The sequence below is a fragment of the Myxine glutinosa genome, chromosome 6 (assembly GCF_964187855.1).
Source record: "Myxine glutinosa chromosome 6, kmMyxGlut1.1, whole genome shotgun sequence".
Classification (NCBI taxonomy): Eukaryota; Metazoa; Chordata; class Myxini; order Myxiniformes; family Myxinidae; genus Myxine; species Myxine glutinosa.
Genome location: NC_136266.1, coordinates 132,546,868 through 132,570,602, shown reverse-complemented (window position 1 = coordinate 132,570,602; position 23,735 = coordinate 132,546,868). Strand labels below are relative to the sequence as shown.

General features: G+C 45.3%; 1 protein-coding gene across 1 annotated transcript in view; it reads right to left on the bottom strand.

Moving 5' to 3' along the window:
• Nucleotides 1-23,523, bottom strand: part of LOC137430315 (neurabin-1) — a 64,876-nt gene extending 41,353 nt beyond the window's left edge. Inside the window, exon 1 of the mRNA XM_068121098.2 lies at nt 21,716-23,523. Coding sequence (XP_067977199.2) covers nt 21,716-23,053 — 1,338 coding nt within the window. The 5' untranslated portion in view covers nt 23,054-23,523. The remainder of the gene's footprint in view (nt 1-21,715) is intronic.
• Nucleotides 23,524-23,735: the final 212 nt, after the last annotated feature.

Genomic DNA, 23,735 nt, shown 5'->3' with positions numbered 1-23,735 from the left:
CATACCAGTAAATCCACCAAGGAATGGCTGAAAAGAAAGAAATGGAGGGTTCTGGAATGGCCAAGTCAAAGCCCGGATCTAAATCCCATCGAGATGTTGTGGGGGGATTTGAAACGAGCTGTGCATGCAAGAAACCCCTCAAACATCGCACAGCTGATAGAATTCTGCATGGAGGAGTGGGCAAAAATTTCTCCTAGTCGATGTCAGAGACTGGTAGACAGTTATAAGAAACGCTACTTGAGGTTGTTTCTGCCAAAGGAGGAAATACCACCTATTGGAGCCAAGGGTGTACTTACTTTTTCACGTGACTGTATATATGCACACATAATACATCTGTACATATATACATTTATAGACTGATAATAATAATTGTAGGACACAAGATTCATTAAATCGAAATCTTGCCAAAACTCTTTTATAGTTTACTGCCAGTCAATACACCATGTGATATAAATGGACTGTATTTTTCATCGCCAATCTTATTTAACTTTTTAGTGTAATTATTATTTTAAAAAGTCAACATTTTTGTTGTCTATACTGTTCCGTAGCTGGAAGGATGGCCTAGATGTATGCACGCTCACCTCTAAACTGTTTTGCCTGGGTTTGAATCTCGACCCATGTATAAACTGCCAACCTGGTGTTACACAGGTATGGTGATTCATCACTATGTGCTGTTCCTTGGATGGACATTAAACTGGGCCTTCTGTCTAAGGGCATTCGTTTATGAGCGTTAAAGATCCCACTCGTGCTATAACCCTCGCCAAGAAACTGCTTCGGCAGCACAGACGTTCTGTAACGGAGTATGGTACATCATCAGAATTTTCCTTGGTTTTCTTCCTCGACGTTGCTTCGTGCATGACACAGATGGTGTTGCATTGGAAGGAGACACTGTGAGGAAGGGAGGGGAATGGCAAGGGGGTGGGCAAGAGGGAGACGCTAAAGAAACCTGGAAAAAATGGCCACGAGCCTCTTAAAGCAAATTCGAGAGCAAATTTGGAGCATAGTCCCCAAAGTGCACTTGAGCTCTCTGCAAAGAAGAAGCAGTGCTACCAATGACTTAAAGAGATGCTAATAAAGATGTTGAAGATCTGTGCGACAGAATAGAGCTGTAGATTGAGATGAGGTAGACTGGCCTGTTGGTGATAGTGTTTGGAATTTGAGCCTTTGACTCATGATGGAGGGAACTGAGGTTCAAATCCCATATTGATCAGTACCATTTCTGTTTTTCCATTGTCTACCAATGACCTTGTGATTCAATAAAAATACAGTACACTGACATCTACTAGCGTTTAAAAAAAATCCTCAATGGGATTTAAGCACAAGCTCTTCCATGATCAACCTTTGATCAATGATGAAAATTAAATAAACAAGTGTATTTTCAGATAATCATCCTGGGAATATCCATTTAGAACAGATGGGTTGAAGGTAAAATGGATTGTGGATGTCAAAATGCTTAAAGTAGAAGTAAAAGTGAATTTGCTAGAGTACGTCAAATGACACGTCAACACACACACACACACACACACACAGTGACGATTTCCGACTCATCTTTTATTCCTATATTTTATTGTATTCCTGAAAATATGCAAGTACACAATTGCACTCCACCTAAGGCATATCTCTCGGACAGAACCAAGCAAGGGAAAAAGGTATTACATGAATCAATTGGAACCCAAATGGGAGGCTGTATGTGAGAAGACAATGCGTTGGCCAGCACGTAAACAACTTAACTCCTACTTTAATGACTCTAATGAATCCTTTCCCTTCTTATGGGGTTGGCCGGGAAATGTTTTTGGCCAAAGCGTTTCTCGAACCACCTGGCCAGGCCTGATGTTGGACTAGAGCCGATTTAGGCAGGAATCCATAAATTGTTCAACGCGCTGCTGATAACTCGCCGACACTTCGCCAAACGACCACCAGCTCATGCTGGGGTACAAGACACCCAGCTTAACGTCCATGATGGACCATCCATAAACTACTAGTGGCAAATTGTACGCCCGGTTTAACGTACATCCAAGTGTAGGCACACATATAGATGAATCATGCTGCCTGCGAAATATCAGGTTGACAGTTTATAGGTGAGCCGAGACTTGAACAGAGGCCAGACAACTCCGAGGCATGTGTGAATACCTCCAGGATTGACATGTAAACTACAAATGTATGGAATTTTTTGCACTATTTAAATGTGGTCCGCCATTGTGTCGTGGGGACAATAACCAAGCCCGAGAGCAGGCTGTTTCTCATAGAAGTTCACGAAATTAACAGGTGAGAGAACTAAAGCCATTAAAATCTGAACGTATAAGTCAGTGATGGGAATGATTAATTCAATAACAATCCATCATCATCGTCCGATGAAAACCGTGTTGTTTTATGGTACGTTAAGCTTCAATGAGTCGGTTAAGAAAGCAAGGCCCATAATAGCCGGCGAAGCCGGTGTTGTCAATAAACGAGTACGTATTATGTTGAAAACCTGATTATGCCTTGGCTCGAGAATCCGAAGCGCAGTGGACGCAGCCATCTGCGGATGCGGAAGTATGCATAACAAATTTAAAACGTTCATTAGGAGTTTCTTTCACCCGTCATCGTTTGATTCACAATCTTATGCACCTCCGATGTATTAATAAAATAATTTAAGACCAACATCGGCCCGCATGGGCCTGCTTATCTTCAACAAAACGCGTCACCAAACACCGGACCCAATGAGAGTCGAGCATTTGCAAAAATATTTCTAAAATGAAAGCGCTCAATGGTGGGCGCCATCGACCGGATGCAGAAGTTTGCATAAAACAATTGCGAAAAAGTTCAATAGGAGTTTGTTTCACCCGTCGTTCTTTGATTCACAATCTAATTAAACCTCTAATTAGTAATTAAAATATGTTAAGACCAACCTCGTTATCTTCAACGAAAATCGTCATCAAACACCAGAACCAATGAGATTCGAGCATTTGAAAAAATATTATTACGCGTTTCGGAGGGTGAAAACGGCGTCAAATATTCTAACATTGACGAAGATAATTATTTTTTAGAAATCTCGCGGCCGTATGGGACAGTTTTTCACGGCCAGAAATATGGTATAAGCGGTTTACATATTTAGTTTAGAAATACGGATAGTTTTTCACGGCCGGAAATATCCGAAGTTGACACGGAATTCACCGAATTAATCACTGCAAGCTAACATCTTCTGGTGGAGGAAGCTGCCGTGCCCGGAGAGTCAGAGGACCAGCCCTGGCGCCTGACAGCGACTGAAGTTAGAAGACGACACACATACTGTGAAAACGTATGTTAAGCCCAGTTAAAAATAGGCCTTAAGCTAGCACATCGTATAGTTACTTCCTTAAGCTTCTTGTGACATTTATTGTATGCAGGTATTGCCATTGGGGAGGACTGTCTGCTCTTCTCTTTTACCAAGTCTTACCAGGTACGGTACCTACTACACCTATCTACTACCAACTACCTACCTACTACCAACTACCTAACCTACTGATGCCATGGTGATGGGTAAAATAGTGGCAAGAGGTTTTGGCTTCGCCGGCTCATTGCGGCTTTGCAGTCGGTACTAGTAGCCGGCGAAGCCGGTGTTGTCAATAAACGAGTACGTATTATGTTGAAAACCTGATTATGCCTTGGCTCGAGAATCCGAAGCGCAGTGGACGCAGCCATCTGCGGATGCGGAAGTATGCATAACAAATTTAAAACGTTCATTAGGAGTTTCTTTCACCCATCATCGTTTGATTCACAATCTTATGCACCTCCGATGTATTAATAAAATAATTTAAGACCAACATCGGCCCGCACGGGCCTGGTTATCTTCAACAAAACGCGTCACCAAACACCGGACCCAATGAGAGTCGAGCATTTGCAAAAATATTTCTAAAATGAAAGCGCTCAATGGTGGGCGCCATCGACCGGATGCGGAAGTTTGCATAAAACAATTGCGAAAAAGTTCAATAGGAGTTTGTTTCACCCGTCGTTCTTTGATTCACAATCTAATTAAACCTCTAATTAGTAATTAAAATACGTTAAGACCAACCTCGTTATCTTCAACGAAAATCGTCATCAAACACCAGAACCAATGAGATTCGAGCATTTGAAAAAATACGATTACGCGTTTCGGAGGGTGAAAACGGCGTCAAATATTCTAACATTGACGAAGAATTATTTTTTAGAAATCTCGCGGCCGTATGGGATAGTTTTTCACGGCCAGAAATACGGTATAAGCGGTTTTACATATTTAGTTTAGAAATACGGATAGTTTTTCATGGCCGGAAATATCCGAAGTTGACACGGAATTCACCGAATTAATCACTGCAAGCTAACGTCTTCTGGTGGAGGAAGCTGCCGTGCCCGGAGAGTCAGAGAACCAGCCCTGGCGCCTGACAGCGACTGAAGTTAGAAGACTACACACTTACTGTGAAAACGTATGTTAAGCCCAGTTAAAAATAGGCCTTAAGCTAGCACATCGTATAATTACTTCCTTAAGCTTCTTGTGACATTTATTGTATGCAGGTATTGCCATTGGGGAGGACTGTCTGCTCTTCTCTTTTACCAAGTCTTACCAGGTACGGTACCTACTACACCTACCTACTACCAACTACCTACCTACCTACTACCAACTACCTAACCTACTGATGCCATGGTGATGGGTAAAATAGTGGCATGAGGTTTTGGCTTCGCCGGCTCATTGCGGCTTTGCAGTCGGTACTAGTAGCCGGCGAAGCCAGTGTTGTGAATGAACGCATAGGTATTATGTTAAAAAGCCAGATTTTGCTGGATCCTTTGAGAATTTCGAAGCTTTGACGCACCAAATCGCTCCATGGAGGCCGCCATCTTGCGGATGCGGAAGTATGCATAAAAAATTGCGAAAAAGTTCAATAGGAGTTTGTTTCACCCGTCTTTTTTTGATTCACAATCTTATGCACCTCTAATTTGTAATTAAAATACTTTAAGACCAACCTCGTTCCCCGGGCCCGCACGGGCCCTGGTTATCCTCAACGAAAATCGTCACCAATTACCGGAACCAATGAGATTCGAGCATTTGAAAAAATATTTTAAAAAAGCTTTTTACCACATTTCAGACGCTGAAAAAGGCATCAAATATTCTAAAATTGACGAAGAATTATTTTTTTGAAATCTCGCGGCCGTCGTGGATAGTTTTTCATGGCCGGAAATATCCGAAGTTGAGACGGAATTCACCGAATTAATCAAGAAGTAAATTTTATAAATTTTAATCTCATCCAGAATGCAAATGGTGTCATTTTGAACTTGGTACGGTACCTACTACACCGACCTACTACCAACTACCTAACCTACTGATGCCAGAGTGATGGGTAAAATAGTGGCAAGAGGCTTTGGCTTCGCCGGCTCATTGCGGCTTTGCAGTCGGGTACTAGTAGCCAAGTTATAACAGCACTATAGCATTACAAGCAATGCAACTGTGCGATAAGATGGCACCAAACAGCCCACGGCCCTGGGTTATTGGGACACGGTCAGTGGACTCCCTTGTTGAAAGCCGATAACAAAGCAGCCATTTAAACTTCCTCCTGAGCACAAGGCCTTTACAGCAGAATCAGCAGCTGCTAAATGTTTCCAGGATTCATTGAGCCAGAGCAAGCGACGGGGCTTGAAAAGAGGCCACCACTTTGTGGGGATGAGCCCCAAGGCTAGAGATTGAGGGCGCAAGGGTGCACGTGATTTAGAGAGGGGACTCTCAACAAAAAAATATGAAATTATATGAATAGACCGAATGACACGATGGCATTGTGCCAGGTGAAAACGCCCACGTTTAGCTGCATCATTTTTACCGAGTGAAGCACAAACACATGAAGAATGAAGCTCGTCAAATATTGAGATCAATTCATTGGAAGTTTTTGCAAAGAAAGATTTTCCTCTTTCGTGACTTTTCTGCAAAACACCTCAACTATTCGTTGTCAAGAATTGTGCTGCGGTATTTGAAATTGGCTTATTTGGGCATTAGTCTTTTGACATCGGGAAAAATAAAAACAAAAATGAGAATTTTTCCATCTCCAAATCAAACTCCCACTTCCCCTCCTATGCACTTCCCTTTCTTCCACTTCTCCTTTCTCTTCGTTATGCAGATGTGGCTCAACAATAGTCGAGCCTATTGTTGGGTTGAAGTTCCAGTTCATGTTGCTGTGCGAGCACCGTCCATCCTTGATCGTATGTGACAACGAAAAGTACAGAATTGGTGAAGGAAGAGCAGTTTACATGTGACAAATGCACAATTTATGACATTCCAACACGAGCTTATCCATGTTGCAATGCAACCTTTCCGAGTTCCCATGTCGACTGAAATCCCAGCATGGCTTCAAAATATATAACCATTTCCAACTAGTCCTCCATTACATGACATTAGATTGATTCCAGAAGAATACCTGATATCTCCTGATTTACCATAAACAGACTCGATTTTTTTTTGTCGTAACCTTCCCACAGACTGGAGTGCACACTGGTCGAATTGTGAAATACATTTATTTGTATTTAACAGGCTGCCCTTCCCCTTCCCCTTCCCCTTCCCCTTCCCCATCCCCCTCCCTGCCCCACTCCCTTACCCCTATCTCCATCCATCCCCTCCCCCTTCCTTTTTCTTCTTGTATTGGTTGCATTGAAACTTTATGATGACGTCACAATTGATGATATTGAGATATGCAAATAAGACATCCTACTTCACTTTGCTTCCTGGTATCATACATGGTATGTAGTGTAGGTTGGCTGCAAGCATTGACTTTTAAGATGCCATTGTCTTGGTGAGTGAGCTGTTGAGGGGTGCCCCTTCAAGAAGGATGGAACAGTGAGGCCTTTGGGAGATGGCGGTCTCCATGGCGGCTATACATGATGCCGTCGCTTTTGGCGCCACATTCTATGGTGAACAATCAAGTATCCATCTCCCAAACTGCAACTATAAACATCTTGTTACATGGTAGCAGTAAGAAGTAAACCTGCGAACCCAATTTAGTCGCAATTTAGCCCTAGCAAACAGCACACTGTCAAATGGGCCCGTGATGCCACACATGGATTGGACCAATGCCTACCTTGGTGAGGCCTTCGAGATATCCCAAAAACGTACCCAGCTGTACTTTTTCACCAGACAACAAACAAATAGACAATATTCTCCTGCTATCAGGTGAGGAAGCTGGCCTGTGACGCTACAGTTCATGGTGCCAGCTTGACAGCACCAACAGCACAAGGCCTACCACTGTGACTCCATCGATCGTTTGGAAGCATGTTGAAGCTGAGCTGAAATCCCAGGCCAATTTCCGAGTGTCTCCTTTCTGCTTTCAAAGACTCAAAGCAGGTCGACAACTAAACCAAAGTCAATTTCACCTCCAGATGCCACCAGCAAGCGAGCAAGTGCAAATTGAAGACCTCTGGTGAGGGCGAGCACATAAGAGAGCAGCTCGTTGTATCGACGCAGTATCGGGAGCTACATAAAGAGCTCCTGTGGTGGACAACTCTCTCACATTGAATAGAGCCCTGGAAATAAGTCATGCACATGAAGTCTCTGTCACTCACATGCAGCAGTTCGCCCAGGCCCAACAAACAACCAATTTTGTCCACACCATTGGGCACCGCCAAAAAGGGTGCCATTTCTGTGAAAGACAACACCTGCCACAGCCCCACCACCAATGCCCATCATGCGGCTGAATTTGCAAAGTTGGTGGGAAGCAAAATGACTGGAAGGCCATTTGCCCATTGAGGTTGAGGCAAGAATAATGCCTGCAGACAACCTACCCAGAGAGCAGAGGGCATAAATCTTTCAACTGGAAGCTCATTCACATCCTGGGGAGAGGTGAACCTGACAGGGACTGCAAGACGCTGAGCTTCACCACCATCATAAAAATGCCTCGCCGAGGCATGACATTTTCACCAACTTGACCATTTCATGATGAACGACGAGCTGGTGTTCACTCTCTCCAAGGGTCAAAGTCGACACAGGGCAGAGGGAAATAACTTGCCATTACAGAGACGCAAACTAATGTACCCTCAAAGCATCAAATCATCTAGTCTGTCTGCATCTACCTGGCTGTACCCATGATAAACCCCAGACACAGGAAACATGCACAGTGGGTTGACATTGAGGTTTTCATTGTCAAGCCTTGGCCTGCCCACCTGCAGAGATCTTTATCTCCTCACCCTACACTGCTAAATGAAGAAGAACCATGCAAGCGATGAGCCAGTCAACATGTTAGACAAACTGCTGACCACATATCCAGACCAATTTGACTTGAACCGTGCCAGCAAGAGGTACCACCACTGTACTCCAACCTCTGAAGAGCTAACACATTGGTTTGCTTGTTCAATGGTATTCTCCAAACTAGATGCTAAAATGGGTACAGGTCAATCAACCTTGATCATCCCTCACAGCTGCCTGTGACATTCAACTCACCATCGGGTTGTTACTGCTTCCAGCGAACTCCATTTACACTTTTGATGGCTTAAGTCGTCTTCCAGGCCAAGATGGAACAAATTCTCGAGCAGTGCCCAAGTGTCTTTTGCATCGCAGATGACGTTGCCGTCTATGGCAAAACAGAGCAAGAACATGACTGAAATCTTCACCACCTAATGAAAAGAGCTACCTGATTTGGCTTGCAATTCTACAGCGACAAGTGCAGCATCAAAAAGCCACAGATTCAGTTATTTGGTCTCATCTTTGACTAACAAAGCACCCACCCAGACCCAGGAGAGGTTTTTACTTATTTATTTTTTGTATACAAGATCGAGGCTCGTGTAAGAGCTTGTCTAAGCAGGGACAGCACCCTGCTCTGCGATCCAGAGCCCACCAGACCCGAAGAACATTTGCAAACTTTGCATGGTACTTGGTATCATCACAAACCTGAGCCCCATTATACCAAAGCTTTCCGACCTCACAGCTATCCTTCGCGAGGTGGTAAATTCAGAGCAACTGGAATGGACAGCCTCCCAAAAGGTCGAGGATGCCTTCCGCCATGAGACCTGCCTGACGTACTTCAACAAAAACAACAACAGGCATTTTAAGGCCATTTTCCTTGCTAGAGCGGGGGTTAGCCTTGCGGACCCCATGACAATCTTCTTCATTTTGCCCTATTTTCTGCATCCCCCCTTGTTAAACCCCTTGCCCGCATTTCTTCTTCCACCAACTTTAGCCAAGTCTTTCTCGGTCTTCCCCGTCCTCTACTTCCTTCTACATTCATTTCCATCACTCTTCTCAACCAGTCACTTTCATCCTTCCTCAACACATACCGAAACCATCTCAACCTGTTTCTCTTCACAGCATCCATCTTCACAGCTTCACAACATCTCATGACGTATCTCAATCCACATAAAGCCACGACACTGCAAGTCGATGCCTCCATGAAAGGCCTCGGTGCTTGCCTGATGCAGGACAAGCCCATCACCTTTGTGCCAAAGAACCTGTCCAAGGTAGAGCAACGATATGCCAATATCGTGTGCGAGATGCTAGCCATTGTGTTCAGATGTGAACGTTTCCACAATTACCTATATGGTTACCCTTCCCTGGATGGGAGTGACTACAAGCCCCTGGGAAATTATCATCATCATCATGTTCCATGCCCTATGTAGAGTGTTGGTGCCGAAGATGCAGTTACAAGGCTACAATCCTGATCGGATCGCCACTCTGACACAGGAAATCAGGGAGGTGACCAATAACTCAATGGCAACACTGACAGAACTACAGGGTTCCTTGGCTGAGATGGGAGAACCTGCCGAAAGGACAACAGTCTCTGCAGCACTTCACAAATCTAGGCTTTGTGGGAGAGGGTCCAGGCGGAAGCCACTCCCCAGAAAAAGGCACAGGGTAGCATGCCTGGAGTTTGCAAGAAGGCACATGAAAGACTCTGAGAGCATGAGGCAAAAGATTCTGTGATCGGATGAGACAAAAATTGAACTCTTTGGCCTGAATGCAAAGTGCTATGTGTGGCAGAAACCAAGCACAGCTCATCACCCATCAAGCACGATCCCAACTGTGAAGCATGTTGTTGGCAGCATCATGCTATGGAGATGCTTTTCAACGGCAGGGACTGGGAGACTTTAAAGAATAGATGGAACAATGCATGGAGCCAAATACAGGCATATTCTTGAGGAGAACCTGCTCCAGAGTACAAAAGACCTTAGAATGCGGTGAAGTTTTATGTTCCACAGGACAATGACCCCAAGCATACAGCCAAAGCAACACTGGAATGGCTTCAGAACAAGAACGTGAAAGTCCTTCAGTGGCCCAGCCAAAACCCAGACTTGAATCCCATTGAGAATCTGTGGAAAGACCTTAAGATTTCTGTTCACCAACATTTCCCATCCAACTTGACAGAACTTGGTTAAATTTGCAAGGACGAATGGGAGAAACTCCCCAAATCCTTCCCACGCCCCTTCCCACGCCTCCTCCCCTGAAGCCCTCTCCCTCCCACACATCTCCCACACATCTCCCTGCTCTTAAATGTTGTGTGCTCTCAAGTGTTTGTGTGCTTCCCATTCTCTTGTCTTCTGCTCCCTCTTTTTATATATTTTGTTTGTCTTGTTGATTTGTTTGTGAAGTAAATGTCAGCTCTTTCACGAGCCTCGATTCAGTATACAAAAAAAATCCAGATGTACAAAGCTGATACAGACATACCCAAGAAGCTTCGAACCTGTAATTGCTGCCAAAGACGCTTCTACAAAGTATTGACTCAGGGGGCTGAATATTTATGTAAATTGGATTTGTCTGTATTTCATTTTCAATACAATTGTAAAAATTTCTAAAAACATGTTTTCACTTTGTCATTATAATGGGGTATTTTGTGTAGATCGAAGACACGGAATTTAGATTTAATCGATTTTAAATTCAAGCTCTAACACAACAATATGTGAAAATGTCAAGGGGTGTAAATACTTTCTGAAGGCACTGTACCTGCAGCAAATTTGAATTTTGTCCCTTCAGCCATTCTTAAGTTATTGTGGTAACAAAAACCCATCACAGATGGACGGATGTACTGGCGGACAGACAGACAACCGTATGTACGCCCCGAAAACATAATGGCTCCAGCGACTTCGTCAACGGAGGCATACAAAATAAATGATGACTGGTTTGGACTGTTTTGGTTTTGGACCAAACTTGATGACATTGGGTTGGTCACATGTGAAGAAGCATTGAGTCCTTAGTGTTGGTCACTGAACAGCTGTCACTAGCTTTTCTGGTCGCCTTGATAGTTGAGCAAGGCTGTTCTACGTCACCTATCCTTTTTTTTGCGGTGTATGGAGCCTTTTACTTGTGGGCTGAGTGGACATGTCCCTCTGTGGGTCTTGAGTACCCAGGAATTAAAGATGGCATCTGAAGGTGAACTTGTACATGGATAAAATGTTGGTCTTTGCAAATTACTGTGTTGCAATGTGCAGAATGGCAGGTCATTGGAAGTTTTTGCTTTAGCCTTAATACCTTTAAAAGTCTGGTCATGCACTTTGGCAAGCACAGGGCGAGTTCTGCCCGTACATGTCAGTAAATTGAAAGGAAGGACCAACTGTAGATCCGAAGAGTATATTTTATCTCCTGCAGAATGGCTACCAGGAAATGGCTTGAGGTTTTTTATTTAGTGAGTTCTTAAGACTTGTGTCACTTCTTTCTAATGATATTGGTTGTCCATGGAAGGGGGAGGGGGGGTACTCTAGTTACGAAGACGTTTATTGGTAACTAGCCGAGGTACCCACACATTGGGCAGAAGGAATTTAGAATTTAGAAAAAGAGAGCTAGGTACTATGTATAATTCCAATTAATTAATCAAAGATTTGTAATAATGGGGACGACCGGGTAAAGCTATACGATACATATTGACATAGAGAGAATTGGAGTCTTCCCCCACCCGGAACCACCTACCCTGTATGTTTGAAAATGTTTTCTTGCATCTTCCTTTGCCAATATAATTCCAACGGTATGCAATATGATGGAGTTACTACCAGTGGGGCCGATTCTATCGATGGATGGACAGACAGACAGACAGACAATACAACTTTATATATCCAGAAGTTGTTATATTTTGCTCAATTCGCCCCAATTCCAATTATGTTGGGGGTGAACTCTGGAGAAAATGTTTTTCACTTTCTTCTGTGACAGGCAGAGCATCAGATCAGACAGGGTTGGTATGACCCTGCCCTTGTGTAGGAGGGGTGTCCCTATTTATGTGTTTGTATGTACAGTATATGTCTATGTTTTCCTGGGCTCTGATGGAGCTGATCATGACAGAGGACCTTGGCCAACTTTTGGCACAAGACTTCCTATTTAGGATCATTGGGACTTGTTGGGACATACTTGGGACCGCTCGTTTGGCATTTCAATGAGCAGTCCTTCCCACCTACATCGGTCCTTATCCCAAGGCACCTTCATTATTTGAGACCTTTATACAGAAGCATGATTTTGTGGCTAGCTCATATATACAGTGGCAGGTGAATGAGATTTTGGACCACGTTCACCCCAGTGAGGTATTACAGGAGGTGTGCCACTTGTGAGTATGCCGTCTTGCTATCCATCCATAGATGTACAGCAATTTGGCCTCACCAGACTCGGTGGTGTAATGGTTAGAGCGTCCACTCCGAGTCTTTGAGCTTGACGGTCAAACCCCGGGCCGAGTCATACTAAAGACTTTAATAATGGTACATCCTGCTTCCTTGTTTGGCATGCAGCATCTAAAATGTTAACAGCAAGGACAATCCCCATAGGAATTGGCATCCACGGGGAGGAAATTCCTCCTTAGTAAATGCCCCACTGAGTGCGATAAGAAAAGCGGTGCCGTTGCTGTGACATCGCTGGTACCCAGATTACCCTGGTGATGGCACTTCCCCAAAGCTCAGTGTCTGTTTCTCTCTTCTGACAGTCTTGTGTCACGTATGTTCGTCTGTATGTACGTGTGTGTGGCAGCTCTTCTAAGAGCGTGAGATCATGTAAAAACAAAACACATGTATTTTGGCCCCTTATCTTTAAAACAGCCACAAGAACATTGCAGGTTGTTGAGAAGTATCTTCCAGTTTACGTGTTCTACTTTAAGAGGAATATAGTTTTTTCAACCCACTATATTCGACCATGGAGCTGGGCCTGGTAAATTATCAACATTGTCTGGATACTCTGTGGCATGGTCAAGGCACAGGTATGTGATATAACATGTGGTTAAGACCAGGGCAAACACGGACAATGGCTCATCTTGATTCCGGGAGTACAAGCTCAGTGACAGCTTACGGGTGACGAGATGAGGTTCTATGGACAATGTTGTCATACATTTTACAGAGTGGAGAATTTTCTGGGCTTTTCCATGTTTATTGGGAGGGGGCTTTATCGTGTTGATTGGGAGGGTGCACACTGTTCTAATCTGACAAAGTGAGTGGTGAAGTTAGAGATCCCTGGAATAGGCTCCTAGAGAGGATGCATGGAAGACAGCCACATGCAGTCACCAATCTCTGACCAAGCTTGGGAGTGCCCCGGAAGTTGCTCTCTATTCTTGTGAGCTCCTGCGGGCCTCGTCTCTCTATAGGCTTCTGGGGCCTCATTGAAAGCCTGGGGTGGGGAACGGGGATGTGAGGGGGAGGGAGGAAGCCCCGGGGGTGCAGTAGGGTGGAAAGGGGGGAGGGGGGGGTTCCAAATGCTTTTTGCAGTGCGTCACTCCCATTGCATTGTTGTGGTTTGGTGGGAAGATTTAGGTTTTTTGTTTTGGTTTGGATGCTTTTCCTTTGTTTAATTTATGGTTTTCCTTCCTCCTTGTTTTTCAGGAATGGACAGAAACTTTAGTGCATCTTATCTTTTAATTTTGTCAACTATGGCGTGTATTGGTTTGTTGATTCCAGTCGATAAAGGGGAAAAGCACCTGCATTATTGTGTATATTGCCTATTATTTTATTCGTTAATGGTTTGGAAAGATTCTGGTGCTCTATTGATTGGCAGATTTGTGTGAATGGTTATTGTTGGTTGTGCCATATTTCAAATTCAATAGGTATTCAGTTTAGGTTGATTTTGTGTTGGAGAAATTTAGTTTGTGTTGAAATGCTACATATATGTTTTTTGAGGGTGAAAAACAGGGGTGCGGTTAATACATGATTGCGGTTAATACACTGGAAAATACGGTTGTCCTAATGTTTAGATTTACCCTTTTTAATAAAAAAGATTTTTTCGACAGACAAAGGGCAAACATTTATGCACTGCATTTTGGCCTTTGGGCCATGGTGCATGTACAATGTACATTACTTTGAAAAGCTTTGCATGACCATGTACTTTGTCCATCGGGTAAAAGTGCATATGTTGACCTTTGTCCAATTGTCCAAATGGTTTTGATCGTTTGTGTATTTTTCTCGACTAATTAAATAAAATGACGTTTCTCAATAAAGAAACATGCACTCTGGACTGATGGAGAATAGGCGGACGGACATTCATACTTTTTTGTATTCATAGTCAAGGATCGCGTAAGAGCTAGAACACAGAATGGACCAGGAAGCAACATAACAAAAGGAACAGCAGTTGGAAAAGGGAGAAATGCCAACAGCAGAGCGGAGGGAGAAAATCGACGGAGATGGACAAACAAGGGATGCAGGTAATGATGAGGAGTCTGGGAGAACACAAGGAGTGGACAAGGTGAATACAGCAGCAAAATGTTGGGGTAGGGGAGAGGGGTAGTGAGGGGATTAGGGGGTGTGGAAAAGATCACAGATTTGGAGTTTGGACGATCTGAGATGGTGGTGAACACCTGTCCTTGACTTGGAGGGAAGAATGAGATTGAAGAGAGTGTGAAAGTTGGTTCCACAAATGGGGGAAAAAGAGGAGCAAATGAGTGGAGGTGAGTAGTGTTTCTGCATTTTAGGAGTTTAATTAGAAGGGGGTTGTTGCTGGACCGCATGCAACCTGCAGATACCTGGGGAGGGAGTGGTAAAGGGGTGACAACACACAGAGAGGGCAGAGAGTGCAGTACAACACATGGATAAACAAGAGGTGGGAGAGGAGGGGAGGTCGCAGCCAGAGGGGCTTGTCTCTGGAGTCTTTCTAGTGCCATCCAAGAGTGGTGTTGATAGAAACTGTTGGAAATACCTGTGACCATTTCACACGGTTCCAAATGGGTCGTGCTCCACAGCAACGTCCTATTGAGATTTCATGTTAATCCCTTAAAAATAAACCTATAACAGAAGTTAGCCAATTTCATGATTATTCGTATTACTTGCATTCATTGAATATGCATCTTTGTTACACATGGACAAGGATGTATTCTTCCATAAAACAACATCCATTTCATCCTGTCCCATAATCGCAGCAATAGATTGATCAGAAACCAACGGTGCCAATTCGGATCAAATCTATTATCTCAAACATAATATTTACTGTAAAAACTGTTTATTTAGTCCTCCTTTCACACAATGTGTAACCTGCATTTGCCAGTGTGAGCAGGTGTATGAACGGAAAATGAAAAAACGGACGAGAACAAAGGCTAATTTGAACGGTAGAATGAAGATTGGTTTAGCGGTTAGGGTGCGGCTTGGGATCCTACAGATCCTGGGTTCGAATCCCGGTCGATCGTTGAATTAACGCCAGGGGGGTTGACTCAGCCTGTCATCCTTCCGATGTCGGCAAATTGAGTACCAGCTTGCTGGGATGAATGATCCCGGTGTGTACCCCGGTTTAGAATAGGTACACCGTATCCCTGCGCATCGTAGGAGGCGACCAAGGGTTGGCGTCAGGAAGTGCATCCGGCCATAAAAACATTGCCTCAAACAGGGAACCATGATTGTCATGGGGCCCGTAAGGCTAACCCCCGATATAGTGGGGAAAAATGGCCTTAAAACGAGCATACATCATTCATATATTCATAATGAAGATGATTTAGAATAAACCCCAAATCTGTAATAGAATCTTCTAGTTCTTGTGAATAGCATTACTCATGTCCGACAATGTGCAGAAATGACAATGCAGTGGCATCCGGATGCGTATATTTAAAACGCAATAAAAACTGTAAACCGACAAAGTGATCATGATGCTGTGTTGAGGGATAATTTAAATCCTTGCTGCCCACTCCTGTCCTTTTGCTTGCATCAAAGCGGCATGGTAATACAGCATGCGAATAGCATTATATGATTGACCTTGGAGCCTCTTGAATGTCACAATGGTGGGAGAATTTTTTTGCTTCTCAGTGCAATCATTGGAAACGGCGCAGGAGTTAATGGTACACAGCCAAATTTGCTCTCTTGGAGCTATTAGTTAAGAGAACAATACACAAAACAAATAGGTACCAATTGAAAGGACAACTGTGCACATTGCAAAAGCCACTTTAGGCTCCCGTTCCAGTGACGAACTGCACTTCGTGCCCTGAATACACATGCTGCGAATTTATTAAGCAAAGTAGCCAACTTCATTAGGTTGAGAAGGGAAAAGAGTAGGTTACAGGGAGGGGTGGGGGCAAAAATCCACAGGGAGCCGAGCAAAGAGGCGGTCGTGTCGGAATAAGACGGTGAACCATCCGACGCACACCCTCAGCACGGGAAATCGGAAGAGGCCATGAAGAAGGGGAATTAACCTCAGCCAGGAAGAATTTGAAAGAAACGAGAGTGAATTTTATTATTTCATCACACTCTTTCTCCCGCTTCACCTTTAAACTGAGGAGTTTGTGTTACCTGCACTTTTGACGTGCACATAGTCTCTTCTTCCAGAAAATGAGAGAAGCTCGCATAATATAATCCCAGTTCTGAAGTATTGGTGGGGAGGGAGTGGTAAAGGGGTGACAACCCTGGCAGATACACCTGGCAGATGACAAGCAGGCGCATGAAAACTTGAAAGACGCTCGAGCAGAAAAACTAAAGGAAGACTGAATATTTAGAGTCCTGATGTAAGTAATGAATTTTCAAGGCGTTATTAACTATACCAACAACGGTACCCGCCCTACGGGCGGGGCTTCAATTGGGAGGCCCAAATGAAAAGGCAAAATATCAGAAATTGAAGGCTTTTTTTCTTTTAAACGATTTATATAAACATCCGTTAAATCATATCACACACAAATCTTCAAAATCTAAACAGTATTTGTAGAATTTCAATAAAAGCCACATCACTGTTCATATCGGTAAATATTATTCCATCGTGTTTGGAAAAACTGGAAAATTGGAAAAATTGGAAAAACAACATAGCCTATTTTACTCCAGGGGGTCCCAGGATTCCCCACCCAAAATTTTGTTGCGATCGGTTCAGCCGTTTTTGCGGTACCTGGGAGCAGACAGACAGAGAGACAGACAGACAGACATTTGGTGAATTAGAGTGAGATGGTGAAAACTAGAACGGCATCCGGTAGAACGCATACCTCCTCCAGGCTGAAAAGTTTACGTTCTGTCTCCGACTGATGGGCCTGATTTGGATCCAGGCCTGAACCAAAATCGAATTGGCTTGTTTTTGTCACCGAACCAACTTATCCACCAAGTTTTGTCATAACTTGTCCAAAACTTTTTGAGATACCATGTTATATATCGTTTTTGGCCCCATCTCTCAATGGTGAAGAATCGCTTAATAAAATTAAGCAATTCCCGGGTATGGATCTTCACCAAAATCGAATCAATTTGTCCTCGTCACACACTCAACCTGTCCACAAATTTTTCGTCCAAATCTGTCCACAACCTTCAGATATCCTGCTCACAGCCAGACAAACAGACACGTGTGGAAACATTACCTCCGTCTACCTTTGGTGGCGGAGGTAATAATGAAGCCATAAAAAGGTTTCGTTGCTGAAATCAGATGTACAAACAAATGCGTGGATCATATTTTCCAAAACGTACCTGCATGAGACAGGTATTGCCTTTAAAATTGCTCAGGCAATGTTTTTTTTGGGGGGGGGGGGGGGGGGGGGGGGGGTAATGAAAATCCAAGCAGCATTTTAATTCTTTCTTTGCACGAAGAGTAAAACTTCACAACAACATGTTCAGTTTCCAATTTTACCGCCTTCGCACAACACGTCGTGTGATTTTTTAACAGCAGACGAATGTGCCAAGAAACTTGCAATGGCGCGTCTGTAATGCCTCCGCAGGTGCGAGACGCAGGTGCGTGAGCAAATCATCGCAGAGTGTAATCATGAAGGCAAGTATGTGACATATAATATACATCACGTGTTTCATCGAAACGTGAAATGAAATTTAAAGAGCAATAAACTACAAAGGCTCAAATGAACAAGTCAAGCGGGAATACAGTTTTAAGTTTTCAAATACAGTAGTGCAAGCTGTGAGGTTTTCAAATCAAAGTGACTTCAACCGACTCCTCTCCGGCCTTGCTCCCCCAGCTCTATCTGTGCTCTGCCCCCCCCCCCCCCAAATATTCCTACAGGTCGCACAAGATCTGCCAGCAACCCTCTTATGGTTAAACAGCCAAAATCAAGACTCCCTGCTCACCTTCACTCCTTCATTTCTCTTTTCCCCCACCTCTGGAACAAACTCCCTCACTCTCTTCAATCCCACTCCCCCCTCCAGGTGTTTAAAACAGCTGTTCATCACCATCTCGTCTTCCCCCCCATCCAAAACCTTCATCTCTTCCACCCCCATTAATTCACCCCAGATCCACTTTTTTAAAAATACCGACTTCTTTCCTGGAAGTTCTAGCAGTGTCAATGTGTTTTATACCTCTCCCACCCCCCCCCCCCCCAACCCATGCCTCCTCCCCCCAAGCCCTCTCCCTCCCACAGATCTCCCGATGTCCCTGTTCTCTGCTGTTGTACTTGCGTGCTTCCCTCTCTCTCCCCATCTTGTCTCCCGCTCCCTTTATTATATGTTTTGTGTGTCCGTTTTTTTTTTTGTCATTAATGTTCGCTCTTCCACGAGCCTCGATCTTGTATACAAAAAAAAAGGAAAAAAAAGTGCAAAGCAATGACAAGGTGTGAGAAAGATCTCCTGTCCCTCTATTAGAAATTGCCAACTGTGCTTTCAGCACCTGTGGTCATCATGAGGATGAGATACCACAGTCAGAATATGCTCGCTTTCCATAGCCCCCCAAATGACCCCCGCAACACCAGAAGGTCCAGCTGCTTCCCAAAGGAATTTGAATAACTCGCTCAATCAGAAACATGTCCAAGGTCTGAAGGACAGCAAGTGGAATGCAAAGGAAAACGCAAAGGAAAACTGCGTCTTGCCCTCAAAATTGGAACAAAATTGTTGATAAACTCACCTGCTTGAACGAAAGGGCTGTGAATAGCACCAATCCATTTTTAAACCGAATAAGCTCTTTCAACTTTCAAACTAATGGACCAAAACATAGGAACAGCAACATGGCACTCAGATCCGAGATAAGTTTAACACTGGATGCTAAACCCGTCCCCTATGTGCAGCAGATTTATGGCCAAATAATTTACTCGTTGCGACACAAATCCATTAGCTTGGTGAAAAGGCCATGGGTGTGCATGGATACTGGCATGGATATGCCGTGCAACTGGCATGGACATGGAATAGCTGAAAATACCTTCATTACATTGATACAACTTGGAACGAATAAACCATGAGCCTTCGGTCATAGCAATGCAGGGGATAAACCTACCGATTGAATATGGCATGAATGAAACACATCATGACCCATAATGCATTTGGGTTACAAAACTCCCTTGTTCAGGATACACATACAAGCTCCTCAATAGGCAAATACCAAAGAAAGAAACAAAGAAAGAAATATAATGTCATTCTCTTCATTCCTGGACCATGGGTAAATCATACAAGTGCCTTTCTTTAGTGGCCACAGTTATTTCCACCTCGTGGGGTCGGCCGGGGAAGGTTTTCAGCCCAAGTCGTCCACGAACAGGCTGGCCCAGCCCAGGTAAATAGGTAATAGCAAGAATTTGGCCAGAGTGCCGGAGATAAGTTGCCTGGTCTAAACTAAGGACACCGTTGGATCTTTAAGGTCCACCAGCTAATGCTGGCACACACTATGTCCAGTTTAACGTCCATCCGAGGGGTGGCACACACATCGAAGCCTCACCCTGCCTGCAAAACACCCGGATGACAGCATATGTCCGGGCCGGGATTTGAACCCAGGCGAGACAGCTTCGAGGGGAGTGTGCGCACTTTTAGACCATCCTACCAGGCCAAAGGCATACAAGTGTTCCTCTGTATTCTAAAACGTCAACTATTTGGCAAAGCAAGACGATGCTTGGCCTATCACGGATAACACTCAAATTGCACCCCTTTGAACTGTTCAACAACCACAAGCTCACGTTGTGCGACACTTATTTGCAGAAAAAGAGAAAAGTAAGACAAATCAAAGTGGCCACATCGACAGCAAAGAGGACTTGAGAGGGGGAGAGGGAGATGGAGATGAGGGTTAAGGTACTTTAAACCAATTTCAATGGTTACTATAAGACAGGGCAGCATGTAGAATCATACTAGCATAATTATAAGACTTTAAACAAACAATCAAAAAAATACTTATTTTGGGGGGCAACCCCCCACCTCCCCCACTCCTACCCCGTGTACCTCCTCAGACCCCAATTTTTCCAGTGCCTTGAACAAACTTTGATACATCACAGATGATGAAGGTTGTGGTCAAGTTTCATCAGAATTGCATGTGTAGTTTCTGATAAGAAAGCAAATACCTATTTTGGGGGGCAAGCCCTCCATAGACCACCTTAGACCCCGATTTTTTAAATGCCATTAACAAACTTTGATACATCACGGGTGGTGAAGGTTGTGGTCAAGTTTCATCAGAATTGCATGTGTAGTTTCTGATAAGAAAGCAAATACCTATTTTGGGGGGCAAGCCCATAGACCACCTTAGACCCCGATTTTTTAAATGCCATGAACAAATTTTGGTACAACACAGGTGGTGAAAGTTGTGGTCAAGTTTCATCAACATTGCGTGTGTAGTTGCTGATAAGAAAGCAAATACCTATTTTGGGGGGCAAGCCCTCCATAGACCACCTTAGACCCCGATTTTTTAAATGCCGTGAACAAATTTTGGTACATCACGGATGGTGAAAGTTGTGGTCAAGTTTCATCAACATTGCGTGTGTAGTTGCTGATAAGAAAGCAAATATACCTATTTTGGGGGGCAAGACCTCCATAGACCACCTTAGACCCCGATTTTTTAAATGCCGTGAACAAATTTTGGTACATCACGGATGGTGAAAGTTGTGGTCAAGTTTCATCAACATTGCGTGTGTAATTGCTGATAAGAAAGCAAATATACCTATTTTGGGGGGCAAGACCTCCATAGACCACCTTAGACCCCGATTTTTTAAATGCCGTGAACAAATTTTGGTACATCACGGATGGTGAAAGTTGTGGTCAAGTTTCATCAACATTGCGTGTGTAGTTGCTGATAAGAAAGCAAATATACCTATTTTGGGGGGCAAGACCTCCATAGACCACCTTAGACCCCGATTTTTAAAATGCCGTGAACAAATTTTGGTACATCACGGATGGTGAAAGTTGTGGTCAAGTTTAATCGAAATCGTGTGTGTAGTTTCAGAGAAGAGAGCAAATACCTATTTCGGGGGGTCAAACCTGGATCCACTTTGACCCCCGGTAAACCCCCTTAGACCCCGATTTTTTTTAAATGCCGTGAACAGACTTTAGTCACAACACAAAAAATTATAATTTGTGCAAAATTTGGTCGCAATCCCATCAGCGGTTTCGGAGAAGAAGCTTCAAGTGTTTACGGACGGACTGACGGACGGACGTGCCCTCGCAGAAGCTCACCTGAACTTCGGTCCAGGTGAGCTTATAATCCTTATATAAACGAGAACGCCCAAGATACCTTTATGGGCGCTGTGCTGAAACGGACCCTTCGGTCAGATGACGGAGGCTCCTTCACGTCCTCTCCATCATCTTCCTCCTCGGAGAGTCCCGGGAGCTCGACGAATGAGCGGAGTCCCTCGTTCTCGTCTGCAGCTCCTCCGATCTCCATGTAACTCCCAACGGTGACATCTTCATCAAAGCCGCTTCTGGCATCGTTCTCGTTCGCTTCCCCCGTGATTCCCATTGGCACGTAATGTCCTTCCAAGTCATTGCTGTTTGGACCGTTCACCAAAGCCGTCGTCCCCCTTTTCAACGCCGTCAGACGGTCGATCAACAGTTCATGGTCTGTGGCATCTGCAGCTTCCTTGGTGTCCTGGGAATACCGCTTGATGTCCTCTGCACACATCCCCGTGGAAGATGCATCTCCGGACCAGGCATCATCTGCGGATAGTGTTTCCCCCTGGAATGATGCGGCAGACTCACCATCAGAACTCACAGCCTCTTGAGTTATCGGTCTCCCCGATGATGGAGACCCTCCCGAGGGTACACCTTTGCGAGTTGGATCACGGACTTTCACCTGTCCTTCGTCACTTTTCCCAGGTTCAAATACCGCGGCCAATTGGCTCACCGTGGGTGACGCTGCGTCCAGGATGCTGTCCAGGGATTCGGTACTTCCTCCTACGCTTCCACGAAGCTCTGCAGGTGCAGCACCACCACAGTGGTCATCCCGAGGAGAGGAGGGTGCGGCAGCAGGTGAACCTCCAGCTGGAGACAGCTTGGGCGCACGGTTCCTACCACCTTCGCTGATCTGGAAAATGCGTCTTGCTTCCGAGAAGCGCTGCGCCAACTCGGGCACGACCTCCTCGACGCGGGACGCGCGCTCCTTACCTCGACTTTCTCGTCGTTGGGGAGATCCGGGACCGTCTTCTACCGCCTTGGGAGTCCCGTGCCTACTTCGACCTCCAGAGCGTGCACCCCGACATGGCGAGGCGGGTCCACTCGCGGGGTGCCTTCCACGACTCGGCGATTGAGGTGTTCTCGAAAAGGTACGAGTTTTCTGCTTGACCGCGGCCGGAAGACCCTCTTTATCGGGTGGTTCGGTGCCGGTGGTCGTGGTCTGCATCGCCATGAGCATGCTCTTGATGCGATCGACGTTCGTGCCATATTGTCGACCCCGCTGACGGCTCGGCACATGAGAGCCATTATTAGTCGTGGTGACCTCCTTGCCGTCGCTTTCGGGGTCGACGGTTCGGTCGAACGAACGCTTGATGGCCTGGAACTCGGTGCGGTACGCGTTGCGGTGTGGAGACGCGCTGCGCAGGGGCGGCCGATCCGCCCTGGCCTCTGCTTTCAGCATGATCGCTGCGAGATGACGCGGAGATTTAATGAATGGAGGCTTCAAAGAGCCGCAGGGACGACGGAAATGGGTCACTCGGCGCGTCCCTCGGACGGCTCACGATGCACGTATCGCGCCATCGTTCGGCTCCGGGAGAGGAGGGTCTCTTACCGGGGCCGGATGCGCAGGACGCGCGGTGCCATGGCTCGGTTCGGGATCCCGGCCCTAGGGGCTCGGAGGGGGTCCGGACCTGCCGGCCAGGCTGCTCCGCATTCACGCTTCCCCACGGACGGACAAAGACGCTCGGGATGGACGCGACGTACGACGGCGGCGACGATTGGATTGAGGACGTCACTGCTCCCCTCCTTTGCTCCGCCACACGGGCCGGAGGACGCGCTTCGTATGCGCCCCCTCCCTCCTCCTGCTCCCCCGCTGCCTTCCTCTCTGCTCCTCTATATCCCCGTCCTTGTTCCTGAATCCTGATCCGTCTTTCTCCCTCCCCTCACACGCTTTACGGTCCCAGTCCCTCCCTCCCTCAGTCTTCGCCCCTCCCCTCCGATTGCACTTTGGCATCCCTTTCCCACGGTCCTCCATATTCTCCACCATCGCATCTTTGAATATATTATAATTCGCGAAACCATTATCTGTTTGCGCAATTTACTTTATTAACACTGGGTGTCTGTCAGTGCTCATTAAAATCCGG